The sequence below is a fragment of the Arvicanthis niloticus genome, chromosome 1 (assembly GCF_011762505.2).
Source record: "Arvicanthis niloticus isolate mArvNil1 chromosome 1, mArvNil1.pat.X, whole genome shotgun sequence".
In the NCBI taxonomy this organism is placed as follows: domain Eukaryota; kingdom Metazoa; phylum Chordata; class Mammalia; order Rodentia; family Muridae; genus Arvicanthis; species Arvicanthis niloticus.
Genome location: NC_047658.1, coordinates 143,823,201 through 143,847,495, shown reverse-complemented (window position 1 = coordinate 143,847,495; position 24,295 = coordinate 143,823,201). Strand labels below are relative to the sequence as shown.

Genomic DNA, 24,295 nt, shown 5'->3' with positions numbered 1-24,295 from the left:
CAGGTTGAAAACCACTGCTCTAAGTCGAAGAGCATGACCTGTAATTTCTGATCCTCCTGCCTCCAACTCTTGAGTGTTGAGATTTGAAGACTGCCAACACAGCAGGTCACATATGCTCAGCCCAAGCATTTGTGAATGTCACTGTAGCATTGTAGCAGCTGAGCTGCATTCCTAGCCTCAAATTCCAAGAATCTTTTTCATTTCTTGTTTTTTAAGTTTTATTGCATGTGTGTTTGTTGGAGGTGTTGGAGGTGATGGAGGTGGTGTGTGTGTCCCACAGCACAAGTAGGGAAATCTCAGAACAACCTTGGAGCTGATCCTCTCCTTCCATCCTAACATGGGTTCCTTAGATGGAGCTCAGAACACTTTACTGCCTGACCCACCTCCATGGCGCGCAAGAGCTTTTGGTTTAGTAATAAGAGAAAGGTTCTGGGAAACACTTAAGAAGTGGGGTAAATAATGTCCAAGGAAAGCCTGTAGTAAAATTCAGATGAGCCAGGTTGTATTTCAAAGTACGTCATGAATACCTCTAAAAATAAGAGCTAATAGGAGGAAATTGTATTTTTTGTAGCCTGTTGTGCAGGAGACTGAGTATCTACCTCAACAGATAACAGATATGGATATATATTATATATTACAGATAACAGATATGGATATATATTATATATTACAGATAAAAGATATGGATATATATTATATATTACTTTCAAATCCCTAGCTGAGTACTAGGTGAAAACTTTAAGGCTGCATTAAAATTAAACTTTCCTTTGGCATGAATATGTGCAATTCCAGACTTATTCTACTTAAGAGACTTATTCTGTAAAGAGAGACATTCTGGAATTGCGCATACTCATGCCAAAAGTTACCCTTTGCTATCCTGGAGGATTCACTACAGTACATCCTTACCGGTTTTCAAGGATTTGGCAAGTATATATTACATAGAATCAAGTGTTATTTATAAACAAACCTTACCTGTTTTCAACCTGCAGCCTATATGTCCTTTTAATAGTTCCTGTCCCTTTCTTATTTCTTGAGGAAGCTGAGCAATCTCCTTGCCTCTGGCCTCTCTTGTAGTTGCTCCCATAATTCCCCAGCACACAGCTGTCAGCGCGTTTATCTCATTATATAATTGTTATCTGTTAACTGTGGCTGGCCAGGGCTTCTCATAGTCAGAGACTGTGCTTCGTTTGTTTCCATCATTAATCTTTGGCTCATTAAGATTTCCAACAAACACATGTGAAGCAAAGGCGGCTCGGACAAAGAGTCTTCAGAACCCTTGGCAAAATTTGTTAGCAATAAGATCCAAAAGTAAACAAAGACATTTCTTTTTCTAAAAAATATTTTGTAAACAGGGTGTGGTAGCAAATGCTAGTAATCTGGGTTCTTAGGAGATGGAGCAGGGAGGACCAGAAGTTCAAGGCCACCCTCTGGTACAAACACGTTAGAAATCAGAACAGCCTGCTAGAGACTGTCTCCAAACAAATGAATAAATTCCGTGATGTGGACATTTTAGAAATTCTGACCAAATCTTTCATAATTTTACTTTATGATCTTTAAAGTACTTTACTGTTACTAGAGTGATGCAGCTTTAAGTAAGGGTTTTTGAAGTAAGTTATGCAACCTTCTAAAACCCAAATATTTTAATTAATGTGGTTGCTTTATGTTTAGAGACTTTAATATATCTCTTAAATATGCTAACATTTAAATAGAACGGAATTTTGTAATTTGTTCTGAAACAGCAGTCTATGTGTAACTAAACCATCTTCAAGAATCTCTGATTTGTATGAAGGACTGAATTTAATACCAGCGTCTTCATTTGTAAACAAAAGGGGAATTGCAGCATCAACCTCATAGGGTGGTTGTAAAATGTTGAGATAATGCAATTAAGTGAGCCATGCAGTACAGGAAGGCACTGTCCACTGCATGGAAGCTATGAGTCAGTCTGTGTGGCGGGCAGCATGTGTGTGGCTGGCAGGAGAACTTCAGGGATCCATACTAAAGATGGAACTCAGGCAGTCAGGCTCTGGAGGCATCCATCTTTATTTGGTGAGCCATCTCACTTGTCCTCATTTTATTTGTAATCAGAACTGTACAGTAAACTTGAGATGTAAAAAATTTTGTTTGCCTGTTTTCTTTATATAGAAAAGAGGGCTTTGCAAACTGAGTAATAAGTAATGTTCTGTTAATTCCTTGGACCTAGTCTGTCAATGTAGAGTGAGTTTACTGGTAATTAGAAGGTTCTATACATGAAACATACATTCATCCACACTGGTGACTTTTCCAGTGGTGGCCAGGAAGTGACAGTGAGGAGCTGTATTTCAGAGACGTCCATCTTTGAATGAGACATTGAGCAGACTGTTATCTGCAAGGCTCTGGGAGAACCCTAGGAAACTGCCAGTTAGGTTTTGGCCTTCTATCTTTTGTTTGCCTCAGAGCAGCAGACAGGTCCTAACTCTAAGATCAAGAGGATAACAGGGGGCCACAGCAGAAGCGTTCACGTCGCGGCCCCTGTCAGATTCTCGTGTGAATCTGCGAATTCTGCTGTACAGTTCCTCGCCTTGCCCTCAGGTCAGATAATAATTGAAGTGAACAGGAAGATGGTAGATTTAATGTATCATTTATGTTCCTGTGGTGCTTCTAGGGAGATGTTAGATCATACCAAAACACTCCCTGGTCTTAAATGGGTTGAGGGGAGTCACTGAAGGAGACAGTATATCACAATCAATGTGACAATGTATCACAATACAACATAAATTTTTAGATAAAAAAAAATCAGAAGCAACGGAAGGCACTTGTAGCTGTATGGTCATGTATACAGGTTCCTGAAGAAACATTAAAGACATCTTACATCCTTAGAGATGTGACACAAATAAGATGGGGACAGTCATTTATCTGGCAAGGGGGTCGATTTTGGAATTTCACTACTATCTATTTTAGGTTTTGTTTCTCAAATCCTTTAGTTGCTCTTGAATGAAGCAACTAATGAAGGCTTTGATTTGTCTTTCCAAAGTCATAGGTCAAAAGATTTAGATCTGATGTCCCATTCCTAATATAGGTGATTATAATAAGGGGTGTCTTGGTGTCATTGTTTCTGTTAAAGCCCTAGAAAGACTTAGAGCTGTTTTATTGTTGTTGGTTTTGGTTCAGGGGGCAGATCTAGCATTAGACTACTGTGTCATTTAGGCTGACCTGATCCTACTGCCTACCTCCCAGGCACCAGGATTATAGGCATGCACCACTGTGCATTCTTTTTTACTTTGTATGATAAGATTTTACTGTTAGCCTAGGCTGACCTCCAACCCATGGCCTTTCTGCTTTAGCCTGTCAGTGCTTGGATCACAGGTGTGTGCCGTTACACGTGGGTGGCTTGTGTGACATTTTAAAAAATATAATTTGATCAAAGTATAATTCATACACCATGAAATTCAGCCCTTTAAAATATAGAGAACAGTAGGTTGTAGAGTAATTATAAAACTGTCTGGATTGTTATTTAGTTCTAGAATATTTTATCATTTTCAGAAGCTGTTCTATATCCATCGCTGTCATTTGCATTCCCCCCTGATTATCTCAGGCCTAGCTAGCAGTCTTTTTTGTATCTACATGGGTAATTTCCTATTCTGATTATTTCATAAAAATGAAACTGTGTAACAAGATTCTTTGAGATAGGCTTCTTTCACATACAGAGTTTTGCATTAGGGCAGGTATCAAGGGCTTCATTTGGTTTCACTGGTAAGTGATATGCTGTCCTGGGTGTACCTCATTTTGTGCTACCCCATAGACATTCAGGTCGTTTCTGATTTTTGAGAAAGCTTCGTATCGTTGTTGTAAGCATTCATGTACAAGTTCTTGTGTGCACACATGCTGTTACTTACCTAGAGCAACCAGGAGTAGACGGTGGTCTGGAATGCCAAGTGTATGCTTATTTTTGAAAGAAATTGCCAAACTGCTACTCAAATGCCCATGCCACTTTGCATCCACCAGCTGTTTATGAGTCTGGTTCTTCTACACATCAACCAGCATTTGAAAATGACAAGAGTTTTTTGGATTCCCACCCCCCCCCACTCCCTTTTAGCTCTTCTAGTAAGTATGTGATTCTTTTGTGTATGTGTGTGTGTGAAAAATCTTGCAAAAAAACCAAAAAAAGGTAGCCAGAGTGGATAGACACAGCAAGTAGTTATTAAATGTTTGCTGTGTGTTGTGCCCTGCTCAGATTCAGAGAAGGAAGTACAATACAGAGTACGATTCAGAGAAGGAGGTACAATGGGACTTAACGTTTCCTAAGGGTGGCAAGTATGTAAGGAAAGCAGAAGCTGTGCTAGGTGTGGGCACAGAATAAGGGGGAGCTCTGTGAGTGCTAGGACTGAGCGAGGCCAGGCCAACAGGGCTGCCTAGTGAGAGCCTATCTGAAGAGACGGGGTAGGGGAGGAAGAGGGCCTGGGTGCAGCTGCTCTGCAGAGTCAAGGTAGAAGGACTGCTGGAGACCAGCAGTGGGAGACCACAGGGGCAGCCTAAGGACACTGTATCGAAAAAAAGAAAGAAAGAAAGAAAGAAAGAAAGAAAGAAAGAAAGAAAGAAAGAAGAAAAGAAGAAAACGAACGATTTAATATAGTCAGAATATTGAGGTGGGTTGGGGTAGGGAGGGAATGTTTAACTGTACCTAGATTTGCTTCATGTTGTAGAAGGGTTGACATTTATAATTAGTAAAATGGAAGGCTATGAAGAGCTGCACATACTTTTGCATAGTGCCATCATAAGCTAGGTTTTACAGAGAGGACCAAGCTTCCCCTTACACTATTAATGAGCTGCTCAGGATAATAGTCTGTTGGTTAGCAACCAATGGTTGGAATGTCATAGCTAATCACTTTCAAAAGTCACATACATACATGAAATAAACCAGGAAAAGAAATAGATTTAATGTTGGTAGCCTCATGAGTCTGTTCTAAGTTGTAGTCACTGCTGGCCCTTTCTATATTCCCTTAGGTTTGATTTCTGCCTTTTATTTAGTACACTGTCAAATGTTGTCCCACTTTTCTCTTTCCCTCTTTCCTTTTTGCAGGCTCTTTCCATAGTCTTGGTTGGCACACTGTGTACCCTAGGCTGACCTTGAACTTGTGATGACCTTCCTGACTTAGCCTCTCAAGTGCAGAGATTACTGGCATGTGCCTGGCTTTGCAAGTATATGTCTGGCTTTAAACTTTTCTTTTTTCCCCTTTCTTCTTCCCTTTTGTCCCCTTTCCCTTTCTATCTGTTTTGTAGTATTGGACATTGAACCAAGGGTCTCATACATGCAGAACAATACTGTACCATTGAGCCATACCCCTATGATCTTGTAATCATGTGACAAAAGTATATATGGCTGCTTCAGTGTGAACTATTTACCACAGTCAGCAATAGCTGTTGTTTGTGCATTTTTGTACATTTGATTCCTCAGTCAAGACCTTTCCTTGCAGGATCTGGCCTCAATATGTAAAGCCATTTCAGATGAATAAGGGATTCAAAGAGCCAGTTTCCCCATACCAGATATACTGAGCCTCTTCTCTTACCTGCTGTGCTAAAGCCTAGTGTTAAGAAAAATTAGAACTGGACAGAGCAGGAAGAAACTAAGCAGAAATCCTCCTCGAGTTGAGTCCTTTCATGCAACTGAGCAGGCTCACACCAGGAAAGACTGCTATCCTGTGTTTTCATTGTTTGCTTGTTTGTTGTTTTTGAGACAAGATCTTATGCCCAGACTGGCTTGGAACTACATAAATAGCTGAGGGTGACCAGTTTAACCAGAATCAGGAGTTTAACCTGATTCTGACCCTACTTCCCAAGTATTGGAATTATGGGCATGTGCAAACATTTCCATTTATGCAGAGTGTGCTGGGGGTCAAGCCTGGGGCTGTGTTCATGCTATGCATGCACTCTTGAATTACAGCCCAGCCTCCCTGATTTTTACAAAACCATTTCAGAACTTCAGTTATCTTGGTTTGCTGTTAGCACAGAAAGAAAAACATAATGTGGTAAAAGGTTAAGGTAATTGGAATTAGTCATCTTCGAGAAGAAAAAGACGGGAACTAATGATTCCTGTGTAGGCCTTAATCTTATTCAAGGCTATATTGAGGATTGTTGAAAAAATGTTGCACCAAAGACTTAAAAAAAAAAAAAAAAAGCCAAAAAACCAAAACCAGTTTTAAAGGATATTCAAGCCAGATTTGAGGCAGGTGGATCTCTGAGTTAGAGGCTATCCTGGTCTATAGAGAGTATTCCAGCCAGAGCTACGTGAGAAACCTTGTTTCAGAAAACAAAACAAAACAAAACAAACGGAAAAAGGAAATCCAAATTCACAGCTAGACTCCCTCCGTTTCCCCTGCCCCATTCCCACCAGAAAAGGAAGAAAAATGTCCAGTTTATAAATGTATCAGGTTAGAGAGAAAGAACAGTTGTTTTCCAGTAAGTAATGGGGGAGGGTATGGGCTTACGTTTTCTAGCTACAGGTATAATAGTCTCAGTGGAGATGGTTAAAATAAGTTATCGACTGAGGGACTCCATACTTAAGGAGACAAGAAACTCTGTATTGGGTAAGCTTTCTTGCTCTTTCCCTACAAGGTTAGATAGAGTTCCCTTTATTTATAAGAGGCTTTACCTGTGAGGCTAATGTGTGCCGGGCCGCTTGTCATTTCAGTAAACTGCTTGTGATTTCTGAACCCTGTTTTTCTGAGAGGTTATAACAGACTATAGCAGTAGTTGTTTAGAAGTATAAATCCCTACCCTCTGCAATCCATAGAAGTTTTATGTTACTACCTATGTAATTGTTTGCTGGTTCTATTTAGTCTTCAGCTCTATGTGTTGAATCTGGTCCTGGATTCTCAGTTGCATCTGTGGTCAAAGTTACTTTATGCTGGGCTCACATATATTTATTGCCTCTGGTTTTTGCTCAGGGATGGATGGGAAGGTCCATAAGTCCTTGGTTCAGCTTTCTTGCTGTTATTAATAGAAACCATGGGTTGAGGGACAGTTGTGCCAAAGTAGAGCAAGCAGAGAAGTGATGAAGTTAAAGGATCAAGTGGAAATGTTGAGAAAATTAGGGACAAGGAATGAAACCCCCAAAGCAGAAGTGATTTCACAGATCATAGACTGAAATGGTGACTTGATTACTTTGTAGGAAATATGCATTTATGATTGGATAGAAGAGGGGAAAGGTGAGACTATATATAACCGACTATTAAAAGGGAATAGTCTTTGAACTATAGTATTGGCCAAACAAAGCAAAGTGCATGATAACATGCATCTTCATGTTTAGAGACAAGTAACCTAGAACAGAGTGATAGAAATATAATTCTTAATGTCTGGTGGGTTGGTTTCAGGGCCCCTTGTGCAGGTAACCAAATTTAAATTCATAAAATGGTGCATTGGTATACAGCCTATACATATCCTACTGAAACTTTTAATTCCTTAAAACATTTTTATTTCCTTAGTGGTGTTGTGGGGGTGTTCATTGAAGTCAAAGAATAACTTGTGGGTGTTAGTTCTCTCCTGACCATGTGAGTTCAGAGGATCAGACTCAGGCTGTGTGTCCAGCTGTGTCAAGCTCCTTTACCTGCGTAGTCATCTCAGTGCATGAGACTCAGAATCAGCTCTGGATTACTTACAGTACCCACTGTGTAAATAGCTGTTATATTGTTGAGAGAATGGGGAGGCAAAAAGTCTACATGTTATTACAGTATAGCTGACCTTTGTTCAAGCATTTATACTCTGCTTTCCAGCTTACAGACACCAAATCCATGACTACTCAGAAGGGCTAACTTTGTGTTTTTAAACATTTGCAAAAATGCATACCAAAGATTTATAGTGAACTGAAAAAGAAGGTAGGACTGGAGATTTTAGTATTTTTTGTAGTGTTCTGTATATGTGTTTGAGAAAAATAAATCTGTCAGTTAAATCATAGAGTAAATATCCTCTTTAAAAAAAAATAGGTGATGTCAGGTGTTGTGTGACAGTGTGATCCTAGCACCAGAGAAGCTAAGGAAAATCCAAGTGTAAGGCTCCCTGGCTTGTCAGTCAGGCCCAGTCTTGAATGGCCCGAACTTTGAAAGAAAGAGCTCCAGGCTGGACCTCAGAGGCAGCTTTGATGCCTAGCCCCCACTTTCCAGCCAGTCCAGCAGCCACCGAAGCTCTGGGCCTGGGCCATGCGGAGCTAGACTCCAATCCCTACCTCAGAGACCCCTGCCTTTACCCCGAGTCACTCTCCTTCCCTGCCTACTTTCCCATAACCTACCTCTCCCACCAAGTCAAGCTGGGGCCTGCTCAGGGTTCCTGAAATCAAAGTTCCAATGGGAACTTAAGCCACCCTACCTACCATGCTGATCAGGGACCAGTCTGAGTCTGAACCCTGAAACTTCAGATTGGCCCTAAGACTAGAAATCAACCCTACAGATTGGGCTAACAGCAAAGACCTAACAGAAAGTAGGGAATAGGCTTGAGCTCATTAGCATAGAAAAGGACTTTCTGAACATGACCTCGATTATACAGGCATTAAGATCAACAATTAATAAATGAGACCTCATGAAACTAAAAGGACTTTTATACAGCAAAAAATATCACCATTCAAGCAAGGAGGCAGCTTATTAAATGGGGAAAAAACTTTTGCCAATTAAATATCTGACTGGTAGGTTTGCAGCCTAACTTTGAATAGTTACTCTGTCACTTCAGTTTTTCTCTCTGTGCTGTGGGATAATACCTATCCCAAGGGTGGTGGAGAATTGAATGAAAAGACACTCATTTCAGTGCCTAGCATATTACAAGGTACAATGGTTATTTTATAATTTTAATTTTAGGTAGTTAGTGTGCATGTGCATGGGGTGTGTGTGTGTGTGTGTATGTTGTGTGTGTTTATGGAAGGGCGGAGGGAGGGAGGGAGAGAGAAAGAAAGGGAAGAGATCGAGCCTGCCTGGGGATGTGAAAGAACTTGAAGAAGTCATTCCTCTCCTTTCACCATGTGTGTCCTGGGCATCAAACTCAGGTCATTACCCTTAGCCTAAACCTTTATTACCCACTAATGCATCTTGCTGACCCTCCATGGTTATTTTCTATCATTTGATTCCCAGTAACTCTTGGTTCTTACAGTCTTCTACTTTGTGTTTCTGGGAAAGGAAATACCCAAGTATAGAAAAGCCAGAAAGGCAGGGAATAAATGAGGTAGGACTGGAAGCAGAGCCATGGATGGGTTGCAGAGTTACCAAACCTCTTCTTGGGGTTAATTAGTTGTCATTTGGGTGAGGGTAATTGACCAAGGGCAAGTGAGTCGGGTTGCTTGTATGGGAGGAGATAAGAAGAGGTCACATGGATTTGATTGAGTTTGGACCCTGGTACTACCACTGTAACTTTTCATTACTGACTGACTTGCTTAGTTCACAAGAATGGGACAAACAAATCTCCTTCCTGGAGACTGTTTCTTCAGGCATGAGTCTCATTACTCAGCCCAGGCTGCACTCACAGCCTCCCAGGATGCTGCACCGCAGAGCCTCACCTTTGCCTCCTTAAGCAGGGAGGTCATTTTAAATATGTATTAAGTAAATGTATTAAGTCAGGCGGGTGGGGGTGGTTGGGAGAGGTTGGAGTTTATGTAAGCATCTCCTTGTCTTTGGTTTTCTTGGAGAGCTCCTACAGTGAGCTGTTACTTACAGGTGCTCTCAGTCTTCTGGGGAGCTGCTTGTTGAAGGCAAACAGAAATGGTTTCATTTTCCCCTCTGTGGGGAAACAAAACTCAGGGGAAAAAAACTTCATGAGTAGGTTGCTCTTTGCATATCTGATTGGTTTCTGTATTGTGTTGTTGAGCGTGGGTGTTTTTGTGCACATGTAGAGGTCAGATGACAGTTTTAAAAGTTGGTCTCTCCAGAGGGCCCAGGATTGAACAGAGGACTTCAGGGTTACCACACAGAACTTACTGCTGAACCATCTTGCCATTACCTCCCCACTTTTTTTTTTTAATAAAGGATCTCACACTCATAGCTTAATTTGGCCTGGATTCCAAGTCTATGTTATCATTTGTAATTTCTGAGATCCATGAATTGTAGATTATTTTTCTGTACATATAATTTCTAATAAAGATTTTTTTTGCAAAGTTTTTTGTTTTTTTCTTTCCTGTTGTTTCTGACCAGCTTCCTTGTTTAAGCATTGTTAACTACATATAGGCTAAAGGGACTGACTGACAGGCCCCAAAGATAGGACAAACAGTGGGAGGAGCAGCTCAAGACCTGCTGCTTGTGAATAGGATGTGAAGATGATGGCACTGGCCAGCTCCAGACAGGCCAAGCTCAGGGCCCCAGAAACAGATGTGTAGGGCGTAGTAGGTGATAGTGATCCATGCCGGCTACATCAGATTGAGGTGGCCTTAAGACTCCCTGTCCAGTGGTGCACATGCCAAGGGTTGCTGCCCTTTCCCCTAGAAAACTTTTCAATAGTAAGTTCATTCAATAGAACGGACTGAATTCTGTATAAAATGGGCTTCTGAGGAAAGCATACCCTTTTTCTAGAAGGACTCCTCCCCTGGGGGAGGCACAAGGGAAGAAACAGCACGGAAAAGAGAAGCATTGGCTTCTCTAGTCTTCTAGATGTTAAATGTGTGTCAGTACTGGGATGTGACATCACAGACATTTTGTGTTCTTTCCACTGTTGTCGTTTACACCATATAGGTAGCTGTTGTGCATTCCTTTGTGTTTGTGTATGTGCATTCTTTTGTGTTTGTGTATGTGCACATGTGCTTGGTTGTTTGTAGAGGCCAGAGGTTGATGTCAGGTATCTTTTTTTTTTTTTTTTTTTTTTTTTTTTTTTTTGGTTTTTCGAGACAGGGTTTCTCTGTGTAGCCCTGGCTGTCCTGGAACTCTGTAGACCAGGCTGGCCTGGAACTCAGAAATCCGCCTGCCTCTGCCTCCCAAGTGCTGGGGATTAAAGGCGTGCACCACCACTGCCCAGCTGATGTCAGGTATCTTTGTCCATCAGTCTCCACCATATTTTTTGAGACAGATTCTCAGCTGAACGTGATTCAGCTAGACTGACTGCCTAGCAAGTCCCATTTGCCTGTGTCAGCTTGCTAAGAGCTGTGATTATAGGTGTGAGCATACAGGAAACTCTGCTGACCTACCTCCAGGGACCTAGCACTTGCTTTAGTCATCATCTGCCACACCTTGGCTCAAGCCAACAAGGATACCCCCTCGCTGCATTATATTTCATAACCATAAGTACGTTGTGCTGAGTTTTCTATTAGAGGGATGGATCCCAACTAAAGTCCCCAGCTTGTGGGACACATAATTTACCATCTCCAACATTTCCAAAGTGTTGGGCTCAGCAGCAAGCACCTTTACCCACTGACTATAATCCTGGTGTTTCTTATAAAGTATTACTAAGCAAGTTTGAGCTGGAGTCCAGGAGAGAGAGGGAATGGAAGAGAGGGATAGAGGAAGAAGGACAGAGGCAGAGATGGAGGGACAGTGAGAGAGAGTACAGTAGTGTAGAGTCTAGAGTTGAACTTTGGATGTTGGTCCTCAGGAGCCATCCACTCATTTCACCTAGCACTCTCTGGGTAGGACAGCCTGGCTGGCAGTTTGACTCATTTGAAGTTCATTTCAATTTAAATACATCACACACTCCCCTGAATAGTTCACCAATTTTCCTGCTAGGTAGTCACCTAATCTTTTAAATCCTCTCCTGGTAGGAACTCACTGCCACTCTGCCATCAGTAGTTGCATGTATTATGATGCTTCCAGAGAAGTCACTGTTTACTATCCTGTGTGGATCCGGCCAACTTCATGAGACATAATTTTATACTCCTTAGGGTATTTGTTAAATTCACTTCTTTAATTGTATGTAAAAACATACAGTAGGTATGTTCTTACTCATCTTGAGAGATCACATTAAGGATTTAAAAAAAAAAAATAAACCAAGCCAAACAAACAAAACAGCAAGAAAGAATCTTGAATGTCACAAGACAACCTTTTCATTTAGGGGAAATGGAGGAGAGTCAGGGTCTTCTGTGTAACCCAGGCTAGCCTTCTGCCACAGCCTCCTTACTGCTGGAACAACAGCCAAGTCTCACCACATTCTGTCACACAGCCTGAACAGACAGTTCTTTTTGTTGTCATTTAATCTCCTCTTCACTGTGAATTTTTATTAGTTGCTTTAAAATTTTTTCCTTTACTTATTTAAGGGTGTGTGTGTGTGTGTGTGTGTGTGGATGTGTGTGGATTGTGTACAAGTACATGTCACAAAATACATGTGGAGGTCAGAGGGCAGCTTGTGGGGGTCAGTTCTCTACTTTCAGCTGTCTTAAGCTTAAGCTCTTTACATTTTTTTTTTTTAAATAAGACTGTCCATGTATGGATTCACTGGTCATAAATATGAAGTGGTTTATTAGAATTACATTGAAATCATTGTCACGATTTGGTTTTGTTATTTTGAGACAGTGCCTGTGTCTATAGCTCAGACAAGACTGGAGCTTGCTATATAGATGCAAGCTGCTGGTCCTGTTGCCTCAGCCTCTCCATTCAATAACCTTTTGTCTTCTATTCAGAAAGGTGATTCTGGCTTCACACTAAGTCCTCAGTTGTGGTTCTCTGGGAGTGTGTGTGGGGGGGGGGTCTGTTCATTGGAGACGGCAGTGGGTGGTAGAAGTCAAAGCTAATACATGTGACCCATTTCATGTGAGAGAAAGTCAGTCTGAAGGAACGGAGCATTTACCCAACAGACTATCAGAGAACGGACGAACTGTAATTGTAGACACTTCTAAGCATTTTGGTGCTAAGACATTATTTCTAATAAAAGGTGAATGTGCTTTTAGAATTGTCTGTAACTTCTACAGCAGAAAGCAGAACAAATATGTTAATTTTATGAAGTAATTTTATGTATCGTCTTGTTCTATGTTTTTGTTTTTAGGACCGGAGTAGGCCCTATGACACTTTTAACTTGCACTCCTTGGAGAACTCCTTAATGGATATGATAAGGACTGACCATGAGCCTCTGAAAGGTAAACACTACCCTCCCAGTGGCCCACCAATGAGTTTCGCTGATATAATGTGGAGGAATCATTTTGCAGGTTAGGAATATTCATATGTCCATTCTTGCTTGGTGTCTTAAGCAAAAATCAGCTTTTTAATAATTGTGATTTTTTGTTTTTATTTGTTTTTGTTTGTTTGTTTGTTTGTTTTGCTTCTGTAAAGCATTGTGGAATGTATTTAAAGTTTTTTTTTTTAACCTGGGTTCAGCTACCTATGGTAATCATAGTTGGTTACCTTAATTTGTTTTTCTGCAAGAAGTCTGTGTTGGGTAGCTGAGGTCATGGTTATAGCATGAAACCAGAAGCCAAATTTTCTGGGCTTTGTACATTTGGAATCTTTTGCTGAATTCGTAGAATTCATTTAAGTACAGGTGTACCTCAAGAAAGTGTGACGTTTAGTAAATCAGTCTCTAAAACTCCTTCAGAAAGTTTCATATACTAGGCTTCCATTGTGTTCCAGTCTGGCCCTGCCTAGTACAGGAGTATCAGATCACAGCTTACGTGCAACAGTGGCCCTGTGCCGAGTGGAGGCTAACGTACAAGGAAGATGTCTTAAAGTCTATGCATGTTTTGAGTTCAGTATTAGGAGAACATTCCAAGATCAACATTAGTAGAACTTCCTAATTTTAGAGTCCATGTAAACTCATAATTACAGATGGTTCTTTTTATAGATTTTTAACATTTTAGAGACCCTTCAATATCTTAGATGCAAGTTACTGATGTGGAGTGATATCCACTCCATTCTGAGTTAGGAGTTTGATTAAAAACTGAACAGTTTGCCATAGGGATGCCCATCTTGTGTGAATTCCCCTCATCTTCTGGAACTGTGAGGATTTCCTCCTCTCTGGCAGTCTCTGGACCCTTGTTGAAGACATAACCAGCTGAACCTTGACATTGGTGTCCTCACCAGAAATCCTTTTTATCATTTGCTGGTCATGCTTTTCTTATTTCCCAGTGAAGAGAAGTAGTCATAGGAGGCAGTGAGAACATAAAGTGTCCAGCGAAAGCTAGATTCTTAAGGCCTTAAGCAAAAGAAGAGAAAAATTGCTGTTATATTTAGCCACTTACCACACTTTTCTTCAGTTAAGGATTAGGTCCATGATAATTTGAAGCATGTTACACTTAGAGGTGTGAATGATGTAAAAATAATACTATTCACAGACTGTTTTGTTTTTAGACTCTTTCCTGGTTACACTGATCATTTCTCTCTACCTTCAGAGCCTCCCTGATTAACCTAACATTTAACTCCTGTTCTGTGTATACCTCCTGTCTTCTGGTCCCTCTTCTCTGCTTTTCTTTTCTTTTTCCTTCTTGAGTCAGGGACTTATTGTGTCGTTCAGGCTGTCCTGGAACATGTTATATATCCCAGACTGATCTTGATACTCAGGATAATCCTTCTGTCCCATCCTTCTGAGTGCTAGGTAAAAAACTAGGAAAAGATTTTAGATTATAGTCTCTACATAATTTTTAGAATTGTATGTATACTGGTAAAGCAGAAGCTATTTGTGCCACCTTAAGTATAGCACTGGCACAGTGAAAAGGAGTAGTAACCTTATTATAGAGTAATGTAAGCACCTTTTTCATTCGTGATGGCCTTTTAAAATTACAGGCCCCACTATCTCTGCAGACTTTCCTTTACTAGCAAATATGAGGTATTTTGATAGTTGTGTGAACTCTTTATCTTCTGGAACTGTGAGGCTTTCCTCCTCTCTGGCAGTCTCTGGACCCTTATTGAGGACATGACCAGCTGAACCTTGACATTTTTGTTGACATTGGTGTCCTCACCAGAAATCCTTTTCATCATTTGCTGATAGTTTCATTTGCTGATACTGAACCTTAATAGTTTGATAGTTTGATAATCCAGAGTTGGATTTTGGGGTGCTTGTTTACACTGGTGTTATTTGTCTTAGAACTCAATTTTCTTTTCTTCTATAGAACAAAACCCCCACATTCTTACTTAACTATAAAAAAAAAAAATCAAACAACACATACTGTTTCACCATACATGTATTATGGCCCCACAAGTTGGGAGACCTTGAGATTGTACTTTATAGTTGAATATGGTTTCCACTTCCCAATTTTTCATATTCTACTGCATGATTTTCTGTAAACAGACTACTTCCCTGAGGTCAGTGACATCACTATGTCCCTGAGGTCAATGACATCACTGTGACCCTGTGGTCAATGACATCACTTGCACCTTTAAGAAAATATTTTGACACTGGGCATGGTGGTGCACATCATAATCTCAGCACTTGGGAAGCAGAGGCAGGAGGATGATACAAGCTCAAGGCCAGCCTGGGCTTATAGCATAACAAGTTCCAGGCCACCCAGAGCTGTGTAGCGAGATTTGTCTCAAAAAATCATAAAGAACAACAACAAAGAAGGAAGAGGAGAAAGGAAAATGTTTAAGGTACGTTTCTTTTTAAAGGTAAAGAAAATTAACAAAATAAAAAGGTAATAGCTGATATATAAGCAGAATAAAAGGCCAAGCTGGAAAGAGAGCTCAGTCTTAGTACTTGTCTTGTACAATGATGACCTGGAGCTCTATCCCCAGAAGCCAGTAAAAAGAGCTGGGTGTGCTACATGTGCTCACAGTTCTAACACTGGGAAGAGAGAGGCAGATCCCTGGGACTCACTGGTCTACGGGCCTGGTCTGCTTGGTGAGTTTAAGGCCACAAGAGACCTCATCTCAAAAACAAATAAAACAACAAAACCTAACCAAAAACATATGGATAGTACCTAAGGAAGGACACCGGAGGTTGTCCTCTTGTTGGATCTCCACAAGTGTTAATCCTCATGTGTGTGCACTCATATGTATTTGCACACATGAACATGCATATATACTCAAGTAACTTAAAACTTAAGAAAAATTGTGATGATATAGTCAAAGGTTATTATTTTTTATTTCTATTTTTCATAGTAATAAATACCCATGTTTCTCTCTGGTTTTTATAATTTATTGATAGAACTTAAATTTAGACTTTGCAGTTTTGCTTTATCATAGGCACTACTGCTGTGAGTAAGTCGTGTGAGGGACATTCATAGTGATGCTCCATGGGTCCAAAGATAGAAGCATCAGAATGTGTTGAACATCAGGAGATAGATGATCCATTGGGTGCCTACTGTGTGGCTTCTGAGAAATGCTTTGTCTGTGCATCCTTAGATTCTTGGTTTTGATCTTCTCCCTCTTGAATGTGGGAACATTATTTGCAGATAGCTGTGTCGGGGAGGTTTCTCAAAAAACTCAAGTACAGAGTTGGATTTTGGGGTGTTTGTTTACACTGGTGTTATTTGTCTTAGAACTCAGTTTTCTTCTATAGAAAAAAACCCCACATTCTTACTTAACTATACAAACAAACAACACATAGTAGGGCAAAAAAGAAAGCCTGCTGTAGGCTTAGTGCCTAGAAATAGCAAAGGTATTTAGTAGTCTTTATTAAGAGGCTCCCAGATGTTCTACATTTTCTATATAAGAGGTGAAGTTTCAAAACACAGCCTTTCTAACTTTGTAGTCAGTCCAAACTGGATTTGAGTTCTTTATCTGCCCCTAGTTGGCTAGTGAACTGGATATATTAGCCTCTTTAAAGCCTCCTAATTAAAATAAAACATCATATAAAATAGATGGGAAGATGAGTTCCCTAGCACAAGAAACTTTGCAGGTATCATGTGACTTTTTGTGGGGAGCATGGGATGCTTATTACTTGACCTCTATAATAAATTAAGCCATGCCAGCACAGATTTATTTCTTGACCAGACTACAGTTAAACATTGGCTGCAAGCAGTTGTTTTTATTTTTCTTAGATAAGTAGTGATTATTGAGGGATAAAGCATCATTTTCAAAAGCCACATGTAGGAGAAAGAAAAATAACCATTACTTGACCTTTTAAAACTGTCCACCTGAATAGCATAGTTGTCTTAGTTACTGTTGTATTGCTGTAGGAGACATCATGACCAAGGCAACTTATAAAAGAAGGTATTTAATTGGGAACTTGCCTACAGTTTCAGAGAGTGGGTCCATGACCACCATAGCAGACAGGCATGGAGCCAGAGCAGTAGCTGAGACTTAAACCTCAAGTTTGAGGCAGTGTTTGGAGAGGCAGAGAGGAAAAAAGAGAGAGAAGGGAAGGAGCAGTGAGACTGGGCCTGGTGTGAGGTTTTGAAACCTCAGTGTCCAACTAGTGTTACATCTCCTCCAACAAGGCTACCTCCTAGTCTTTTCCAAAATAGTTCCACCAACTAGGTATCAAGCAGTCAAATAAAACATGAATTACTTCATGATATACTTAAAATGGACATGGTGTATATTCACAGTGATAGAAGATATCAATATCTATTATTTAAGACATTTTTTTTGTTGTTTTGGCTTTTTAAATTTTATTTATTTATTTATTTTTGGTGTGTCTTTTGTTTTTCGAGGCAGGGTTTCTCTGTGAAAATCTGGCTGTACTGGAACTCACTGTACCAGGCAAGCCTGAAACTCAGAAATCCACCTGCCTCTGACTGGGATTAAAGATGTGCACCACTACTGCTCTGCTTTCAATCATTCTTTAAAGGGCTAGTGTGAGAGAACAGGAAGTTTAGGAACCAAGACTTCTGTTTCAGTAAAATTACACCTCACAATTTTTCTATTGTGTTTGTATTCATGCTGGGTCAGTCTTGATGTATCACAGAGCAATACCTTCTGTGCATATAAGTGTATATAGTGTGTAACTGTATATAGACGGATGGTAGAACACTGCTTTGTGTGGATGAAGTGCTTGGTTTGAATCCCAGCACACAGCCTACAGGAAAAAGGAAAGGAAAATGGTGTACTCTGTTGTAATCACTGTGCAAATTCAGTCTGGCTGTAGCAGAGAGATAGAATAAGGTCTTGTGTTCTGCCCTTTATACACCCTTTGTATGAGAGATGCCTCAATCTGATGAGACCGAGGGTTTCAAGAAGAGAATAAAGGTGTGATACTGCTATTCACTGTGTTTCTACCTACAGAAATCCTTGATAACAGAGATAGGGTGGTGGGAGAATAAGGAGATTTCTAGTGTTTAAAATAAGGGGAGCAAAATGAAAATGAGACTCATCGCTGTACTGTCTTTGTATGAGACTGTCTCCTGACTCGGAAACCTGTGGTCATTGTGCTTGATGATCTGTCATCTTCCCTACTAGAATAAATAAGGAAACAGCAGTTATGTGCTTCAGACAGAGCAGCTGATTGCTAGAAAGCAAGACCCCATCCTCTGTCTGGGAAAGCACCACATAGCAGCAGTTGGCAACAAGAGGAAAGGGATGGGCTGCCTTCATCCCATGCACCCTCACTGTGGGGTGCCTCATGAACTGTTTCTAGTATTTAAATTTTCTCTTCCTTTGTCATTCATAGAACTGAGATTTGAAAAATGAAAAGAACAGGTGTTGGTTGAGAACCCAGACTGAGGGCCTGCTTTTCAAAGGTATACTGAAAAAGTCTGAGGAAAAAATAGCTCATTTCTGGTAATAGTGCCTTAGCACATTTAAATTGACAGAATCTTGGAAGATATAAATGCCACCCATTTTCTGTTGTAGAGACACTTTTCTGTATTCGTTGTTTTGAAATGGTACATGACAGAGACTTACACAAAATTGGTTCCCTTTGGGAATTTTTGCTTCCCTTGTTTTAGAAAAGAAATTTTTTTCTTTCCTCCAGAAGAAAATGTCCTGTTTATTTAGTAGCTTGAATCATTACTTAGTTTTATTTCAATGTCAACTTCTTTCAGCCTATGTCAATTTGTCCTTTACAAAACTATCCAATTCTGAGCTACACTTGTAGGTCAGTTTGCCAAGCGTCTTGAACCTCAGTTTGATTCCCAGCGCCTAAAATGAAGAAAGACAGACAGACCCTACAAACTGCAAGGGCATGGTAGATTCTGAGTCAGCAGTGACTGGTCTTGTCCATATATTCTCAGCCTTTTCTTCTGTTTGAGACTTACATGGTCACCCAGGCTATCCTTGAACCCCTGCTTGTTAGAGATCCATCTTGCCTCAGCTTCCTTTGTAGCTGTAGCTAAAGGTGTGCCTTACCTTGCCTGATGTACACAGCATTTTCATCACTTAACAGTTATAAAAGCGAGATTATACCTGGATGCTAACTTCTGAAGTTCTAATTCAGTTGAGCCACAGCTTTAATTAAGGAAGTGAGGACAAAGGACTTCAGAATTATGGGAGTCACCATGTGATGGCAGCACATGTGATACAGCCCCAGTTCCTAGGAACAATGTCACTGGAGCCCACAGCACAGCCTGCCCTTCCAGGTGACAAAACCAAACCAAAACCTGCCCCACATTGTCCATTGATTTCAGTTCTGAGCTCCTGGTTTTGCTTATTGGTTATTTGAAACAGATCTATAGTACTATAGTATAGTACCAGACTTTGCCATTACTTTAAAAAAGAAATTTAATTTTTAAAAAATTATTTATGTGTTGGTGGATTTTGTTTTTTGTTTTTGTTTTTTTGAGTTCATAACAGAACTTGTAGGAATCTGTTCTCTTTTTCTATGGTGTCTCGGGTACCGAAATCAGATCATTGGGCTTAGTGGAGCATTTACTTGCTGATTCTATCACCATCCTCAACATCCCCTCCATCCTCTGTTCTGTTGCTTTGGGACAGGGTTTTGCTGTGGAGCCAACCTGCCTTAAACTCAAGGCTTTGAGACCACACCCAACTTTACTGGATATTTTTGCTGTTTTTTTACATATCATATTTTTATGCCTTTTTCTCTGGAAGTGTAATTCTAACTTTATAGAGAAAATAGGTAAAAATCTAGTAGAATATTTTCTTGAAGCACTGACATTCTCTTTTTAGCTGTTTAAGTACTTTTTTAGGGTAGTGGATGATTAGAGAAAGATATGTTAGTATGCCAAAGAAATGGCTCTCATAGTAGTAATCATGAATTAATAAAATGTCCAGCTTTAATTTTGGACACATAAAAAGTATGGGTTTAGTTGGGCTCTGAAATAAGATAAATTTTAAAATATGAATAAATTGAATTTATAAAGATGTGATTTTTTTCCATTCTAAATAAACAAATATAACTCCATTCTGTATCCTTTGCCTCCATCCTGACTCTTGTCTGTTATGTCCTGTGATGTGGGCAAAGTGGGGCAGTCTCAGATTTAGTTCCATATCATCATTTAACTTAGTAAGATCAAGGATGCCCTCCAGCTTTTGAAACCTTATACTTTACACTATACTTAAAAGATAGCTAGCTGACAAGAACACTTTAAAAATAGCAGACTCATGGACAGGTGACAGAGTGTCACACTGCAGCACCAGGCTGCAGTAACAAAATCACCAGATGTCACACACTTGCTTCTGTTTTCACAGCTGATACAACAGCAGCATTTGTTGGACAAAAGGAAGCAAAAAGAAATGGCCTCGTCTGAATTTAGCATCAGTTTTTTTTCTGCCCATTACACATTTTCTCTCTGAAAATCCTTTAGAAAGTATTAAAGTTTAGCTGTACATTGCATTAAGAAAAGACTATGAAATGATTACATGCTTCATGCATGTTCTCCATACTAAACGGTATACATAAAAGCTGACTGTGTTTGTCTTAGTGATCTTATTTTTCACATATTCTAATTTCTATTCAATGAAAATAGATTACATATTATATTCTAAACACTATAGCTTAAGATAAAGAAGAGATAAACTAAAAAAGTCATGTGTAACTTTACAAAAAACATTGTATTTAGCAGGAAACTTAGATTCTGTTTAGGATATTGAGTCTAGGGATCTTGCATTGGCACGGAGCTCTTCACAAGATGTATGTTCCTGTTTATCCAAAATTCATTGAAAAAAAAAAAAACTTAGGGAGAAGTTCAGGAAAGGTAAAAACTCCTGGGCTTTTCTTGCAAGTAGTGATGCCTTCCAACTGCAAGACGCTGTCTGAGCCTCTTGTTCTGCTTCTTAAGAAAGACAGAGTTGCAAGTATCCAGTAAGGGCAGAAAATAACATCTTTTCAAGGTGAGATTTTCTAACTCCTCAAGAAAAAGCCCAAAGGGGCGCTGTGCTCAAACTCAGGCTAAGAGAGCCTCTGTCTCCTGTGTGCTGGAGCTGTCTGTATCTGCCGTCATCTAAGTAAAGAGATCCTCTGTTTTTTCTTAGGTTCTAATGGACAGTGAGTTTGAAGTCTTGATAAGATTTTATGTAGACTTCAGCAACTGGCTATTGTGTTAATACCCTAGTGTATGATGAAGCGGAATTAGAGGATATCACTTTTAGTTTTTGGTGTTAAGAATATTGACTTAACTGAAGCCAGAATGTAAGTTCTCTTACTGAGTCAAGGTTATTGTTGTACCAAATGTTTGTAAGTAGTTTTTGATCAAAGTGGTGGTAGGAGGAAGCACTGCATGTGATACAGACTATAACTTTCAGAGACCCTAAACTGACTAGGAATTAAAAAAAACATAGGGAGTCATGTGGGGCAGCTACAAACAGAGTTATAGGAAAATGTATCTTCAACAGTGGGATACCTTTTAAACTCCTAGTGATTAACTTGTAGCTAATATGAAATAGTTTTTCTACAGAAATTGTATATTTAGAAATGTTTCCTTTATTATTCTTTGATAATTGCATTGATTTTCTCCATTCTTTTTACACACGCACACATACACATATGCACACACACACACACATACACACACCAATAAAAATGGTGAAGTTGAATGAGGACTTTGGCTTTTCACTTTGTTTTCCCCTGGTATTGAGCTTGGCAATGTGATGTTTGCCTTCAGTCCCCAGTAACAGAGTTTAATACCAAGTCAATACTGGGCCTTTGACAATTGTACATAAAACTGTATCTGTTGTAAAACAAAACAAAAAAACCTGAAATCTTTATTGTCAGCTTTATATATACTATCCTTCCCCAACTATGATTGACATTTTAAAGCAGTGGCTATAAAATAAAATGAGCATATTTTAAGGGCTGTAGGGATATCTCAGTGGTAGAATACATATCTAAAAGTAACTCTAGAAGTAACTATATGTGAAAATTTTACAGAGTCAAATACAAAGAAATTATGCCTTAGTTATTATTTTAGTATCTTTTTGGCAGTTTGTTTTTTTAAAACAAGGTATTACTCTGTAACTGTAGACTGGTCTTGAAATTCCAGTATTCTTCTTGTCTCCCAAGTTCTTAGATTACAGGGGTGACCTACCATACCTAGTTTGACTGATACCTATTTTGATGAAGGAATTGGTTAAGAAATCTTGCATAGTACATTTTCCTCCTATACAAGACTCTCTGAGTTTAATTTTTATTTTTTGATACATCCATTTTATCTCTGATAATGAAAAAAAGCAGCAAATGCCTGCATTTGTCATTCTTTACTCCTGCACCTTTCCCTCTGTACCTCTGAACCTTTCCTTCTGTACTTCTGCCTCTCACTCTACCCACCCCACCCCACATGTCTTTCACTCTTTACCACAGTGAACCATTCTGTTTGTGATCTTACAGAACAGGGCTTCAGTTTTTGTAAAGGACTACTGAATAAATATTTTAGGGTGTGCAAGACACAGGCCTCTCTGTTGCCTCTTTGCTTTTGTTCAGTTTTCCAGCCCATTAAACATATAGAAATGATTCTTAACCTCAGAAGTGTGCAAAGTAGGAAACAAACAGATGTAGTCATTAGTTTCAATTCCCATATTATTCATAAAGATGAAAATCTGGAAAGTCACATTTGTCACAAGAGTAGTTAGTGGTGGGGCCAGGCATGGTGGTACATGCTTTTAATCCCAATGCTTGTGGGAGGCAAAGACAGGCAGATATCTGTGAGTTAGAGGCTAGTCTGGTGTATGTGGTAAGCTCTAAATCATCTAGGGCCACATAGTCATAAAAGAACAACAACAACAACAACAAAAAAAAAAAAACCACCATACAGACCAACCCCCTGAAACAGTATCCTTGGGGCAACTTAAGAATTCAGGATTTTTAATGTCAGTCTTTCCCCTACTTACTTGGATACATTTTTACCATCGTTCTTCATTTTGCTCCTCTGGTAATTATGTTGTGGTTTTTTGAGCCAATATGAAACTGTATTTTTTTATTCTCTCTAAACTTCATGTTTATATACTACTCTAAATTTTTTGATGCCTTAATTTGAAGGGCCGAATGATTGTTTAAATAAAATTCAAATCCAGGAACTTGTTTAAATTTTAATATTGGAGATGTACAAATTTCAGACTATAATGGAAGCTTCTTTTTGTTTGATTGTATTTTGTGTTGAGACTTTGGCTTTGTTTTAAGACTTTTTATGTCTGTGTTTTATGAATTGTTTTAAAAGTTGTTGTAAATGCTTTGGCCATGATAGCATTGCTATAGATTAATCTGTAGTGTTTTGTAATGTTTATATTTTTGCAGTGTATTTGAAATAATTATATTGAACAATGTTTCCTTTTTGCTTAAAATAAAATTGCTTTATTTTCCAGGACGCATGGGAATAAATTTTCACCATCCAGGAACAGATAACATTATGGCACTTAACAGTAAGTCTTCATACGAAATACTCTATAAAAGTATCCGTCAGGTTTGCGACATGCAGTTTCTGCTTAATTAGGTTGTCATTGTCTTACCTTTCGCCGAGCATGGTATAGACCACTGTGCTGTACAAGTGCTTCTCAGAGTAGGGTTTCTGCACCAGCAGCATCAGCATCAGCATTGCTTGGGAACTTACTAAAACCACACAATCTCAGGGGCTCCTACAGACCTACTGAGCAGGAAAGTTTAAGGATGGATTTGTTTGCATTAGCAGTCAAGTAGGTGATTCTGAGTAAGCAAAAGCTTGAAAACTTGTTTCTCTGAAGCAACCTTGGTGGAACAAAACCCTGTGAACCAAATCTGGCCTACAGCCTGTGTTTGTAAATAAAATTTTATATTAGTAACAGGAAATATTTGCCAGTTCCTTTCTATACCACTAGGTGAAGTAATAAAAGAAGGGGAGGTGTAGGGAGAGGGAGGGGGAAAAACCTGAGTGAATAACTTAGCTAATTTATACATAACTCATGATTTTCTTCTCATTGTGGTAAATAGTCCATCGATGTTTCAAGGTGGACTTGTGTATATTATAGATGTCAGCATCTTTGCTGGTCAAAAGTGGTTTTGTCAGTATAATTATGGCCACAAAAATATTACCCAGAATGTTGCTGTTGCTCAAAGCTATGGTGAATCAAGGGTGGTGACATACCTGTAATCCCAGCACTTGAGAGATACAGACAGAAGAACACCAGGAGTTGAG

The 24,295-nt window shown here is 39.4% G+C and overlaps 1 protein-coding gene across 8 annotated transcripts in view; it reads left to right on the top strand.

Annotated features, from left to right (window-relative positions):
- Positions 1 to 24,295, top strand: part of Cpeb3 (cytoplasmic polyadenylation element binding protein 3) — a 180,199-nt gene that overhangs the window by 57,972 nt on the left and 97,932 nt on the right. For 6 of the 8 annotated variants that reach the window (XM_076919705.1, XM_076919728.1, XM_076919755.1 and 3 more), the window contains exons 3-4: positions 12,910 to 13,069; positions 23,490 to 23,546. In XM_076919705.1, coding sequence (XP_076775820.1) covers positions 12,910 to 13,069; positions 23,490 to 23,546 — 217 coding nt within the window. The remainder of the gene's footprint in view (positions 1 to 12,909; positions 13,070 to 23,489; positions 23,547 to 24,295) is intronic. The other 2 variants (XM_076919747.1, XM_076919738.1) reach the window with 1 other exon arrangement.